This window comes from Pocillopora verrucosa, chromosome 3 (assembly GCF_036669915.1).
Source record: "Pocillopora verrucosa isolate sample1 chromosome 3, ASM3666991v2, whole genome shotgun sequence".
NCBI lineage: Eukaryota > Metazoa > Cnidaria > Anthozoa > Scleractinia > Pocilloporidae > Pocillopora > Pocillopora verrucosa.
In genome coordinates, this window is record NC_089314.1 from 21,801,151 (window position 1) to 21,815,752 (window position 14,602).

The window sequence follows — 14,602 nt, forward strand, 5'->3', positions numbered from 1 at the left end:
TTAGCATATTTTGCTGTTGTTCCATAATGCAACTAAATTGAGTTTTTATCTTTTCATTTTGTGTAAATACGTAAGCGTTTCAGCTCCACTCTAAATAATATCAGGTAGGCTTGATGGTGAGTCTTCCCAAGCAATTTTAAGAGTGTCGGGGTCTGGTAAATTAAGGAACTAACCCGGCTTCTAAAATTTACTTCTCATGATTCGATTGAGGGATGGTGTGGGTATAAGTCCTAACATTCTCTTGAGTTTCTTTCGGTTTAAAACCTACGGAAACCGCGGCATGACAATTTTGAACACGAATAGCTTTCGTTCGATTACCTGCAGAAATATTTCGGCACCTTTTAAAATTTTAAAATTTTTCAAATTTCCCCGTTCACTCATCCGCTGACTTCGTTAGTACTAGCCGTAAACGAGCCCACAGTGCAGTGTGATGATCCCAGAGTGCAATACGCTCGTGTTAATCTGCGAAACGTCATGCGTACTGAAGAACTTAATCTGCACCTCATAACATAAATAAACGTGGTATGCATCCTCTAATTTGCCAATTCAGTTTCCAAGCGGATGCTTCATCAGGTTATAGAGCCCGGAAAAAATTGCTCTATTGTTTAAATATTTAAATTTTTTGACTGGATCGGCTGAAGTATAAAAAACTGTTGTTCTTCTACGCAGCTTAGAAAACCATCCAAGAGCTAACACAGGGTAGTACTTCACTCTATTTGCTTTGGAAGACCTTTATAAAGCAAAGGAATTGGTAAGTCACCACTCCTAGTTGGTACTATTGTAATTGAAGACTGATCATGATATTTTTCATTGTTTAAAAAGCATCAATGGACTATCTGATTCAGTTGTAACTTGACGTCATATTATGACGGTCAGTCATAAGCCAAAAAACCCGGAAGCACTTTTATTAATAGTCTATCTTTGAAAAGAATAAATTACAACACAATTTACGCTTTGTTATTCAGCTTAATTCTTTCTGTTAGCTTAAAAAATAATAAAGTTTTACACAGTCAAAAATTTAAATAAGTAACCTTGTGGTCATCGCCATGCCAATGGATTTGAAAGGCTTCTGGTAATACTGAATTCAGACAATGGGTGATAAAGTGTTACTCCAAGCTTACTAGCATCTTTTGTGCTATTTGGAATTGAATTTTCTTTATCATTTTTATCACTTCCTCTGTTACACTGACAAGACCTAAGGCAGCCATTTTGAAATTTAGTGCTCCTGCTTTAATCACCTCAAACAAGATATGATGCAATCCTCTACCAATCAGAGGGTGTACATCTCTATAATCACTGGAGCAATTATAGTAATATTAATAACGTTAAGTGTGTGTGAGGGAAAATCACTTAACTCAAAACTGCATTGTAACTGAAGTTTTAAAACAATCTGTGAAGTATGTTCATAGCCACCTTAAATGCATTACATTGATGCAGAATTAAGGTGGCACTGAAACCACAGCACACCTATATTAATTTTTGAGCTTTGCAAAAACAATCAAATTCGATATGTTAATGTAAACATTGGGGGCTTACAAATACTTTGGTTTATGTACCTGTAACACTTATGTTTGGGAGCAGAACATGTGGTTCATTTTTATCACATGCATGAATATAAATTTGGCAAGGGCTGCAAACTTTTCATGCGTAAATCAATCTGAGATTACTAAATGTAGCTGTAAATTGAAATTTATCTTTGTAGGCACAGGCACAGGCACAGGCACAGGCACAGGCACAGGCACAGGCAGGAAGCTTTTGGTTCAAATACTGGAAGACATATTGTAGACTCCATATTAGCAAGACTAATGTCTTCGTGGACGAAGACGGAAATAGAGTAAGAGAACAGAGTGTAGAATTTGTTTATCATAATATTGTATAAATTTTATCCAGAGAATTTAAACCAGTTCTCAAATCCAATCTCAATTTTTTAAAGTCTATCTATTTTGTCAGAATTTGTGTTGCAAACTTGCTGGTTTGAATTATCTCACACAATGCTCAGAAAATCATAGTTAAGTTCTCAAAAGAGTTGTCCTCCAGGACATCTTAGAAATCAACTTCTAGATGTGTTTCAAGTTTTTCTTTGGCTACATTTTTGTAGATTGGAAAACCTTTACGTCGTGACTGGAAAATATTATCCACTATTCAAGATCCAGAGGACAAAACAGTATTTGGCTATGTGAGCAGGCAAGGTCATTACCCCTTTAAAGACGAGTATAAGCTTTATGCTTTTAAGTCCGAAGAAGTAAGTGAAACCAAAGAGGCCTTGTGATACTCTAGCTGAATTAAAGAGTTTTGATTACGAATCTTGTCTTCTTTAAAGAAAAACAATATGCTAGACCAGGCTTTGGAACTCATGAGAGTTCTTTCATCAGAACCAATAAAGATTGCTCAGTTATATAGGGCTGAAGAAAGCTCAGGTTGTCAAAGCAAATGGATTTGTTCCAAGGATTGCAGAGGGGTAGCTTATATAGTCTTAGAATGGAGCCATGTTTGACAGACAGCCACTTGGAAATAATTTTGATTTGATCCCTAAGACATCCCTTGGCGCAGTTCTGCCTCTACGATAACTAATATCAATCTGTTTGGTACTCAGGTTGCGGTAAAATCGCAAAATATCGCCTTTTCATATTAGCGGTGAAGGTTTTAAACTTTAAGAAAGAAAGGCTGTGGACCGACCAGAATAAGTACAGACACTGTAATTTCAGAAGTAAAGAGACAATTTTTTGTGATGTCATTACATTTGAGCCCCAAAAAGTTATCTTCCTTTGCCAAAGTTCTACCGAAGGAAAGGTATTCTATGTGATACCCAGATCAGACAGATCTATTTTCAGCACATAAACATTTGAGAATGAAAGTTTCGTACGTTCTTAGTTACACTTTTCTCTTTGATGATTGAGGATGATTACCTGGGTAAACTGTTGCAAACGTATCGGCCATTTTTGAAATGACGTTACTAACCAATTTTTTTTTTTGTGTGCAGTTTTACCCCTTGTCTTAGAGGTAAAATGTTTTACTTCAGACAAACACCCTTCGTTTGTTATACAGGTTACAACTTCAAGACTCGCAAGTGCATGTCTCGATGAGTTGCGAGCTTTTTGTATATTGCATAACGTTTTTGCTCTTCAGGCCGAGGTTATCATTAAAACCTTGAGGGAACATATAGGACCTACGACTAATATCATGGAAGAGGTGACCGGATCATTGGATGGTATGTACTACTGAGCCAAAGTGCCCATGTACGTTCTAATCAGACACAATCCTTTAAGTGACTTAAGGGCACGTGCACAACGGAGGCGTCTAACCACTTACATGAAGGTGCTCTGTTTAAGAGCAGTCTGAGTACACGCAGATAAACATCCAGTTGGATGTTGCCACAATTGCCACTCAATTTACTTACTCAAAAAACAAGTGATGATGGATAACTTAAAGCTGCTGGGTTTGATTCATTTTTAGGTAGGAAGAATAATAAAATAAGAGATGATAATCTTAAAGGTCTTGAAGTTGGACCAGTGGTAGAGATCCTCTGGCCAATGGTATCCATGAGATTTTTTATTGTTTGAAGAGCATCGATGGAGTATCTGATTCGGTTGTAACTCAGCTTCTTTTATCAATGGCCACAGAAGCCAAAAACCTGGAAGTACTTTTATTAATAGTCTGCCTTTGAAAAGAGTAAATTACAAAACAGTTTACGCTTTCTTGTTCATCTTAATTTCTTCTTTTAGCTTAAAGAATACTCAAACTTATCAGGTGGATGTTTTTATCTTGATCAAATGCCAAATTCTCCAAGTAAATTTACAGGGAAATGTGTAGCTCCTAGAGGGGAAAATTAACAATCAGATCTTGGGAGTTAAAGGATTAATTTAATGAACATTCAAATAGGACTTAATTACTTAATTGCCTTTGTTTTGATTTAAAGTAGAGAGAGTTCTGTTTTATTTCCTTTTCGAGTTTACGCCCCCATTTTCCAGATACTGTAGTTCACAGTTTGAATTACTAACTTGGCTAGCATTCCTGATAATCCAGTTTACAATTACACGTGAATTATACCCTTATAGTAGTAGGCCCCTTAAGTATTGAGGCAGTTGAAGTTAGGAGATCTACGGAGTTAGATCAGAGTTTTTTTTACGTAAGATTTTTCAAGTAACGGAACGTTGCAGTTTCTCTAAGCCCTTAAAGACAGAATCAGACGCGAGTTCCAGCCTATTGTATTTAGTTTTGTTTTCCTTTCGATTCCGCTTCTTTTAAAATGAGCCTCAGCCCATTTTTTAATCTTTTACATAGCAATTTCCCCTTTTATTTTTCACCACATGTGTATGATATTCGGACGATAGCATTAAACGTTGTTGAATCAACTTCTTATAATGATTTCTTTGGAAAGAAGAATCTAAGGGACGTGTACGACCTGCCACGCATTTAACTTCTCACCGATCACCAAAATCTAAAGATGAAGTGAAGCAGTTAGAGCAAGGAGCACATAGAAATAATGGATCTGTGGTAACAACCAAATTTGTCTCGGATAGAAAGTCAAGTGAAACTGCAGAAGCTGTGGAAGTGGATATGGTAAAGGAAATGTCTTCCTAAGACCCTTCAGAAAAGCCGTATGCGCACTCCCATGCATCTGCATTGCCCAGAAATGATTGACTCCCTCTAATAAGGAAGCATCAAGAGATATCTCGTGTCGTCTTCAGAATCAACCTATTTACTACGAGTTTTTTTAGTTTAGCAATTTTGAATTGTGTATTGCAGCCATCAGGCTGCTTATTTATCACGAAATGCAAAGACAGAGAAGATGATTCAGTTTACAGAGCATTTAGGCTCACATTTTTCTCCCCTATTCTGCTCATTTTATTTTCCCTTTGATTTTCTCAAGTCAAAGGATACCTGGCAAAATACTTTTTATTTTTGTTTAGTATTGATATGTTTCTTAGCTACTGCCGAAATAAATTCGAAGAATAAAGGAAATACACAGAGGTGTAAGGAACTAATCCAAGAGGGGACCCACCCTTACAGGGCTGAACAACACAAATGAGATGTGCATAGAAAATAAAAACACAATTGGGACTCTGCCTATAGGCTTGACTAGACCTGTACATTTTTTACTCGAAAGGTTTACTTAAGCTTGTAAAGCGATAGAGGGTCTAGGAGTGGCTTTTTTTTTTGTGAAAGTTTATCACAACTGTAATGGTAAAGGTAAAGTCTGTACTCAAGCCGAGTAGCCCACTTAGCAGGAGCTTATTCCAGTTTCCCCAACGTGAAGTGACTAGCAGCATCACTTCACCCCCGTGATGGGACGCTAGCCCAAGGCAAGGTTACCCCCCAGAATTTTATCAAGCTTCCCTGACAACTTGCTGGCACCCATTCACAACATGTAAACTCCTGGGTGAAAAGAGGCACTATGAGAATAAAGTGTTTTGCCCAAGATCACAACACTTGAAATTTCTGCCAACTTAACGGGCCTGAAGCCATATTTTAAAATCAAAAGTAAGAGAATAGAGAAGCAAGCTCTAACGCCCAAACCAGTCCACCCATTTGCACATGAAAAGTCAAGTGCGATGACCTGGAAAATTAAATTTATGTTGTCCGGTTTTAATTGAATTACAGCCGGTGAAAAGGTTTTCGAAAAATTACGTACGCTTTCTACGCTTTCCATTATTTAAACTGTTCCTAAAACACTTTGTATTTTTCTGAAATACGATTCAGAATATAAAATAAAAAAGGAGACGAATGTTGCCGTAAAAGATGCTTATCAGCTGACACGTGCGTCTCAATAAGGCAACATTTTGTTGGCTTTAAAGCTTAAATATTCCGAGCAGTTGAAAGAAACGTTGTTCCAATTTAATTTTCATTCAAGATAAAGCCCATGTGGCCTTTGTAGAGCGCATCCGAGGGTTTGTAAAAATTGTTTTCTTCAAGGGCTGATTGTTTATCAGACTCCAATGTTCCGTCAATATTTGTTCTAAATTTTTAACTGGTGGGCGATACATGGTGACAAAAGGCATTAACGTAAATGATTACGACTCTGAGTTTTCATAAACTACAAAAAGTGTTGCCAGTTTCACTCTATCAGTTTAGAAGTTAAAGTAAACTTGTGACTGTAAAAAGGAAGGAAGCTCTGAGAACAAAAGCCAGGTTTTGATGTTGCTATAGCTGTGTAGTGAAATAAACAAATTCTCCCAGAGTACCATCATTTTTTTTTTTAATATAATTAGATTAAATATGCGTAATTCCAGAAAGATTTCTTTAACAGATTTCAGGAAAATGCGCTTCTTGGAGACTTAAGTTTTAAAAGTTTCCAGGGGAGCATGCCCCTGGACCGCCCTGGAGGTTCGCACCTGCGGCCCTCAAATTCACAGTATACCTGCCTACTCACAAGGCATTGCCTTTCTACTTCAAAAGTATATGAAAACAGTGTCTCATTCCAAAGAGACTTCTGCCCAAAAAATTGGAATGTTTATATGAGAAAAGAAAAGAAAACCAAACCTTAGTAATTCAGATTCAACCAAATTTTTAACAGATGACAATATTAACAAGCATTACTTTCTTGTCATTATTAACATGCATCACGAAAGAAGACAATTGAGCGATAACTATTATTCATGCTAATGCTTTTTCATGGTTTATTTCTCAACAAGATATTACAGATGAATATAAAAAGGTATTTTATCCAACAGGTGATACAGGTCATAAACTGCATTAGAAAATTATTGGTTTATGTCCTGTTTTCCACACACAACATGGGGTGATCCAACAATCAAACATGCTTACTGGTGTCCGACAGGTTTGTTTACATACTGTTTCATGGGTTAGGTAAAATCACTCTAGTTGTTCTTTTTTAAATGTTTCATATAAATTTGGTTACCTTTTCCTGCAGCTATGATATCCTTTGTTGACAAAATTCTCTTGATAAATAGGATACACTGTAAGTGTTTGGAACAATTAAACACTTTTTTGTGTCATTTAGGCAGGAGTGATTGGTGCTAAATGTTTTTTTCTAACTACAAATGCAAACCGTAATTAATCTAACTAAAAATCAAGCTTAAATTGCTCATCTACCATACAAAAATGGATGGTTAAAAAAGAAACACATCTATGGAAAAAAACATCTTCAGCACAAATAATTCAAGAAAATAACTTCAGGTGAAATAGTGATTTTTTAGAATTTGCGAAATATAAAGTAGACCACAGTGCACTAATATACCATAAATTCATTCTACCCTTTTACTTACTTGCAACTATTTGGCTCCAATTGTTCAATACTGTTGCACACATTACAGAAAGTAACTCTTTCTGTCCTTCCAATTTTCCCTTATACAGTATACTTTTGCAAAAAATAAAGCAGTTGATACCAGATTGAGGAGTCAAAGCTATTTTATTCACCCAATCATTCATAATTGTTGGTAAGATTTCTTGTTTTATATGGGTTGCTGTAAATGTAAAGGTTTGAAATAAATTCCTTGCAATTTAAATGTTTGTGTAATTTTTTTAAAAATTTTACTGCTCTGGAACTGCACTAGATGTGAAACTCTAGAACTTGATAATTCCAAAAGAAGTTTTGTGGACAAATTCATGAGTCTGATGTAAAAAAATGCTTGAGATCACATTCTCTGTTGATGTTCCCTGGCCATGTCTGGGTACTATTCACACTTTGGAGCAGGGGAATTTTGGATAAAACTTGAATTAAGCATGCTTCAAAACCCAATCGAAACTGTTAGAGTTTATACATGACCTACATTAGGTGTTCAATTATTAGTATTACGCTGTGCCAAATAGCTTGCCATATTGATTTTGGTTCCTCAAGTTGCCTCCATTTCCAGTCTCTCCACATTTCATGATGATGCTGTTCTGTGATGCTCAATAAGACCCATCCATCACTATCAACTGGCTCTAGGATACTTGCCATATCTATCAACTCTTCTGTGGACTCCTTTGTCCAAAATTCCAAGGCTCTATTCCTCTTGTAATGGAAAAATCATTGTCTTGACTTCCTCTTCCTTACCTGCCTCCAGTAATCAAAATGTACCATTTCTTCTGTGGTTATCACTGCATGGTACTACTTGGCATGTTACACAAACATCTCTGCATAGTTTAAAATGATGATAATAATGATATTCCCCTAAACTACTTGGCATGTTACAAGAACATCTCTGCATAGTTTAAATAATAATAATAATAATAATAATAATAATAATAATAATAATGATAATAATGATATTTCCCTAGACTACTTGGCATGTTACAAGAACATATCTGCATAGTATAAAATAATAACAATAATAATAATAATAATAATAATAATAATAATAGTGATATTCCCCTCAACTACATAGCATGTTACAAAAACATCTCTGCATAGTAAACAATAATAATAATAACAATAATAATAACAACAATAATAATACTAATAAAGTAAGAAAACCTAAGCAGAAGAAAACCATAACTCACTCACAAATTCTGCATACCTCATAAGAAGTGTCTTTGGGAGGCTTGAGGAGCTCATACAGGACAAAATCTTCATCATCTGGTTCACTGGCTGTAAAAAAGTACAACAATGCTTTCTTTAGCAAATAACAAAACGCAAACAAGGTTTATTTAGATGAATAATTATGGAAAAATATAGCAAAAAACTCATTTTACAAAAACAAAGAGACAAAGAGTGAAAATGGTCAACATATTAATTACCTTGAATATTGTTTTCATTTGACAACTCTGTGTCTTTGTCCAGTACTTGAATATCTAATGGGGGAAGAGGAGGCAGGGAAAAAAAATAGATCATTCATATCTTCATAATCCTCCTCAAAATCCTCTGATTCATACTAGCCAAGAAAAGCAACACCAAAACCAGCAGAAACCTCTTCCACATGGTTTTTTCAGGACTAAATGGACTCACTCCTGTTCTGCATTTCTTGATTCCATCTTCACCTGTTCTTGCACTGCTGTCTTCACCAGCACAATGCCAAAACAGTATCTGCCAGTTTTTCATAAACATATTTCTTGCATCCATTGAAGCTACAATCTGCTCAATAAATTGTAGTATTTGTGAATAAGTTATAGCTATATAAGATTGCTACCTTTAACATACATTTATTGATTTACCCTTTACACCCTAACATCAGTATGCATATTCTCCATACTGTTCTCTATACATTTCTTGACATGCTGACGAGGAGAATTTGTTTAAAAAATCAAGAGCTTTATAATTGTTTGATTTAGAGGTGATATTGTAAGGATAAATTAGAAGCTGGTCACAATCAGGGGTTAAAGCATTAAGATTTTTTCTTTCATTAACGTATTGCAAACTGTACACAACTGGTAAAACAGATCCTATTTAATGGTTTTGTGATGACCTCTCTGCAAGTAAGTGGAATTGAAACAAAACAATAAATTAAATGTTTTTAATTGCTCAGATCAAAAGTAAAAAATTTAATTGTTTGTTGAAAATAATGATATATAATGTTATATAATGTTAAATGTTACATAATGTAAAAAACATCAAAGCCAACAGTAATTCTGAACACAAATTTAATAAATTTGACACCTGTGGAGTACCTCGCATCGCTTATGAATGAGACAAGAATGTGCTCTTAAATTTCCATCATACCTGAATAATGTCTGTGTAAAATTTGAGCTCAAATGTAGTATTTTTAGCTTATAAATCTACTCCTGGTAAGTGGCCCTGGCAGCCTACATGTATCTTTACATGTAACTGCCAATAAAATAACCCTCTATCTTCATGAAGGTCTAAGTAAGCTTTTAAGGCCTTCCTGTCATTTTTCTAAAGCATAGCCTTACAAACTTTTTCTTTTAGCTCCACTGATAAAAAAACATTTAGGAAAAGTCAAATAACCATCAAGCAAAACCACCACTTGAATACTAAGTTGGCAATTGACTGAGACACTATCAGCACCACAATAAAAAAAAGCAATAACACTCAACGAATTACGGTCAACTCGCCGACGGACCAACTCGCCGACGCCAACTCGCCGACGTATAAAATCGAGTAGAGACGTCGGCGAGTTGGTCGTCAATCCAACACAACTTATTAGAAGATAAACATACAGAAAAGTAAACGATATTTTGTAAAAAAACACTGGTGAACATCAAACAGAAGCTTAAACATCGGTGAACATTGGTGAACATCACCAATGACTATAACAGCTTAAGACGCGAACGAGTTATTGTGCGACAACAACACCGTAAAGACTCATCATGTCAATCGCTCAGATTTTTTAACGAAAACTTGGCTTTCTAGACGAGATCTTTAGTAAAAAGCATTTCTTTTTATTTGCAACAAAGTTTATAAGGATCTCAAGGCGAATAAAGCGAAGTAAACATCACCAATGACTCTAACAGCTTCAAACGCGAACGAGTTATTGTGTGACAACAACACTGTAAAGACTCACCATGACAATCGGTCAGATTTTTAAAGAAAACTTGGCTTTCTAGACAAGATCTTTAGTAAAAAGCAATTCTTTTTATTTGCAACAAAGTTTATAAGGATCTTAAGGCGAATAAAGCGAAGTAAACCTCACCAACGACTCTAACAGCTTCAGACGCGAACGAGTTATTGTGTGACAACAACACCGTAAAGTAAAATGTTCACCGATGTTTAAGCTTCTGTTTGATGTTCACCAATGTTCACCAGTGTTTTTTTACTAAATATCGTTTACTTTTCTGTATGTTTAACTTCTAATAAGTTGTATTGGATTGACGACCAACTCGCCTAGAAAAATGAAAATTCTTTTTATTTGCAACGAAGTTTATAAGGATCTCAAGGCGGATAAAGTAAAGTAAACATCGCCAATGACTCTAACAGCTTCAGACGCGAACGAGTTATTGCGTGACAACAACACCGTAAAGACTCATCATGTCAATCGCTCAGATTTTTTAACGAAAACTTGGCTTTCTAGACAAGATCTTTAGTAAAAAGCAATTCTTTTTATTTGCAACAAAGTTTATAAGGATCTTAAGGCGAATAAAGCGAAGTAAACCTCACCAACGACTCTAACAGCTTCAGACGCGAACGAGTTATTGTGTGACAACAACACCGTAAAGTAAAATGTTCACCGATGTTTAAGCTTCTGTTTGATGTTCACCAATGTTCACCAGTGTTTTTTTACTAAATATCGTTTACTTTTCTGTATGTTTAACTTCTAATAAGTTGTATTGGATTGACGACCAATTCGCCTACGTCTCTACTCGATTTTATACGTCGGCGAGTTGGCGTCGGCGAGTTGGTCCGTCGGCGAGTTGACTGGTTACCCACTCAACTGGCTGAAACTTGCATCATTTAGTTGCATACTATTCTTCCCACATTTCCTAATAAATTAACCTATATTTAGTGGACACCTCTATAACACAGAACTAAGGAAAGTTCTCAGAGGGGTTACCTTTGATACCTTTATAATTATAGAAGTAATAGCTTTCACTGCAGTTTAAAGTGATTTAATTTTTGAAATACAGTCAACTTTTCCACTTATCACAAAACACCTGTGCAAAGCATGTCAATTGTAAACAAATATGGAGAGTTACAAATTACTTTCAGTACTTTAAAGTGCAAGCAATGTGTTCCTTACCATCATTTTTATGTGTTTTATTTCCATTTCCATTTACAGACTCAAGTGGCTGTAACGAAAAAAAAATTCAAACAATTTTATCTCACTTTTTAAAGCAAGAAATCACAAGACTAAACAACAAGTGTAGAAACCTAGACATACTTAGGCTAGAACCCTAATTCAAAAATAAAAAAACTACCCCCTTGCAAAAAAAAGTGTACCACTGTCCTTGATACCATCCTGTTCCTCCCCTATTTTTTTTTTAATTTTCTGTTCTATATTTTGCAAACACAAACCATGCTTCTTCTCAATGGGAAGAGTTTCCATAAAAACCCAAATAACCAGAAAGAGTATCGGCAAGATAGATAACCAAATGAGTAGTGGTATCAACCTGACTATTACACCTCATTCTTTTTCCCCAGGTCTATGTGAACTAGATTTTGAGCACAGAATGCAATACCTCACCAAACATCCACTAGGATGACTCACTTAAAAGTATACATGATTATCACCTCTTGCTGAGATTGCACACTTCACTTCAATGTTTTTATTACAACACATATGGGGGCTTTGGTAAGATTGAGGAAAGGAGGGACAACGTTTGAGCAGCTGGGAGGGACCAAAATTACAGTGTGGCAGCCATTTTTTCCCACTTGGACGACAAAGTCTAAGGAACCTTTCCCTGGAAATTTAAAAGTTTGGATGTCCAAAAGGGTCCAATTTTTTAGGCCACTATTTCTCAAGTTGGCTAAAAATTATATCTGATTAATGAATAGAGTAGCTTTTACATAACTAACTATATGAACATTATACATAGCAATGTTTTCTCATAGATGATGTCTGTGTGGTCTTGTCTGATTTTTACCTTTGCCTTGCTCAAAAATATGAAACTGTGCCCAGGACAATATTAGATTTTGGGGCACAGTGCTGTGATTTCTAACACAGTACATTTAGTGTGATTACTGATAGTGAAGGACTTAATTAGTACTTCAATGATGAATGTAAAGCACAGCTATCAATGAAACAATCAATGTCTTTTAATCATGAACTAGCTCTTTATCAGTGACAAGTTCACAAAATTAATATTGGTGAAGTTTACTTCATACAACAGTTACTGTAAACCACCATACCAAAAATCATGGCAACTGGTACATTCACCCAGAACTCATAAAATCAAGCATAAAAGGTCTGAAAAATTTAAACCTTGCATACATAGCATTGTTGTTTTGTGAAATATTGCTTTCTACATGTGCCTTATGGTAAAATGTACCAGCGCCATCTTTGTCTGTAAGTGGATTGAATCTATTGGGTAAACAACAGAAAAAATAATAATATTGATAGAAATAGGCTGAGGGTTTAGTATAGGTATGCTGTGGTTTAGTTTAATTCTTTTACTTTTAATAGAAGCTAAATTGTAGTGACATATCATCTCACAATAACTTAGGCTAGGAGCTAAATTTTATCTTTCTTTACACAAAATGCATTTTTCATTCTTATCATTAACAAAACCAAAGGAAACTGATTTTACACTAAGGACAAAAATTAAGCACAACACATACCTTTTTATAACTAGTGCAAGATTTGCCAAGAAAATGTTTACAATGGAGCTTACCACCTCATCAACACTTTTGTTTACTTTTCTTTGCTGCTGGTTCTCATCCATGCCTGTATGAATGATATTAAGTAAGGGTGAAAGGATTTGCAGAGAGTGTCTCCATTGATATAAGGATTACCAAATACTCACAATTAACACCAACAAGACCAAGTTCTTGCTAACAAGTGTAGGAGCAATAATTGCTAATAATGGGCAATAGTCTGTATTGAATTAAGTATTCAATTTTGCATGGATTAGTATTTATTTTATTTTAATTTTTGTACCACACAGTTGAAAAAGCATGTAAAATGTGGTAACATATAAAATACATATTATTGTGGTATACCTTATAATTTAGTTCAAGGGGCTTTATTCTAAATAGATCAAAAGAAAGAAGTGGCATATGTCAGCCACTGATTTGAATAGAAAAGCACATATTATTAAGTGAAGAGTAATTTTGCTGCAAATTTGTGCCCTTCTGGGTGAGCAAAGATTATGATTGAACGCATTGTAACCCAACTGTTACTTGCTGGAGAGCGTTAGGAGCTAGTACCCTATCCTTTATAAGAGACCAGATCTTCATCATATGTGTAAGCAGTTTGTAAGTTAACTTTCCAGGATATGTGAAGTTTGACATCGACCATACATAGCTGAATTTTTGCGTAGCCCCATACATTTACAATGAATACATGTCTTCCAGTGTATCCATAATAGCCATCAGTGTAGACACTATGAGATTGCTACATGTAACGTTATACAAATTATTATGAGGCTGGAAAATCACAAGGTTTTTGTCACTGAAACACCGAGATCTGCTCTGTTTTTTAATCGTGTAATATCTAGTTTTGCATGACCCAAACAAAATAAAAAAGTCAGTCCTCGACACAAAAGGATTCAGTGAATCCAGGTATCATCAAGCCACATAAAATCTACAGGAACTTAGCACAAAACTTGAACGCGATCTTTGAAGAATGGTTGTAATATTTAAATTGTAAATAAACACTGGCATGAAATGCAACGAAAACCTTACCTTATTGTACCAGCTCCAACAGAAAAGGAAGGAAAGCCACGAGGCAATGTCAAATTCTCGTCTTCCTAAGCTTTCCAACGTATAGAAGAAAATTTCGCTAATACCTCGCACTTAAAAAAACGGTACCAAAATCTTACTCTTTCACCAATCCGAAGCGTCCCAAAAGGCATCAAGGATAGCCCATGAAATTCTCAAACTTCAAGCGCGGAAATCTTAACGATCTTTTTACACTATTACATTGTATCTCTCCCCTAATTGAGAAGTGAAACCCAGAAGACACGATCACAAAACACTTTGATTGGAAGAAGTAAAATCGCACTATATTGGTTATAAGGTATGAGGACATAACTACAACCATAGTTAGTCTCCTCTACTAACTATGCTCCAACGGAAGACACAACTGCACCGCCACACACGGGAGTTACT

General features: G+C 35.4%; 1 protein-coding gene across 2 annotated transcripts; it reads right to left on the minus strand.

Moving 5' to 3' along the window:
* Positions 1-6,626: 6,626 nt before the first annotated feature.
* Positions 6,627-14,602, minus strand: LOC136279378 (uncharacterized). Of its 2 annotated transcripts, XM_066163052.1 has the most exons (7): positions 14,177-14,602; positions 13,112-13,217; positions 11,574-11,622; positions 8,888-9,013; positions 8,680-8,733; positions 8,460-8,530; positions 6,627-8,076 (listed from the first exon to the last, which is right to left on the minus strand). In XM_066163052.1, exons 3-7 carry the CDS (start codon positions 11,604-11,606, stop codon positions 8,010-8,012), a joined length of 351 nt encoding a protein of 116 aa, XP_066019149.1. In that variant the 5' UTR covers positions 11,607-11,622; positions 13,112-13,217; positions 14,177-14,602; the 3' UTR covers positions 6,627-8,009. The 2 variants fall into 2 exon arrangements, with proteins under 2 accessions (XP_066019149.1, XP_066019150.1); XM_066163053.1 differs by having other exon boundaries at positions 6,627-8,000; positions 11,574-13,217.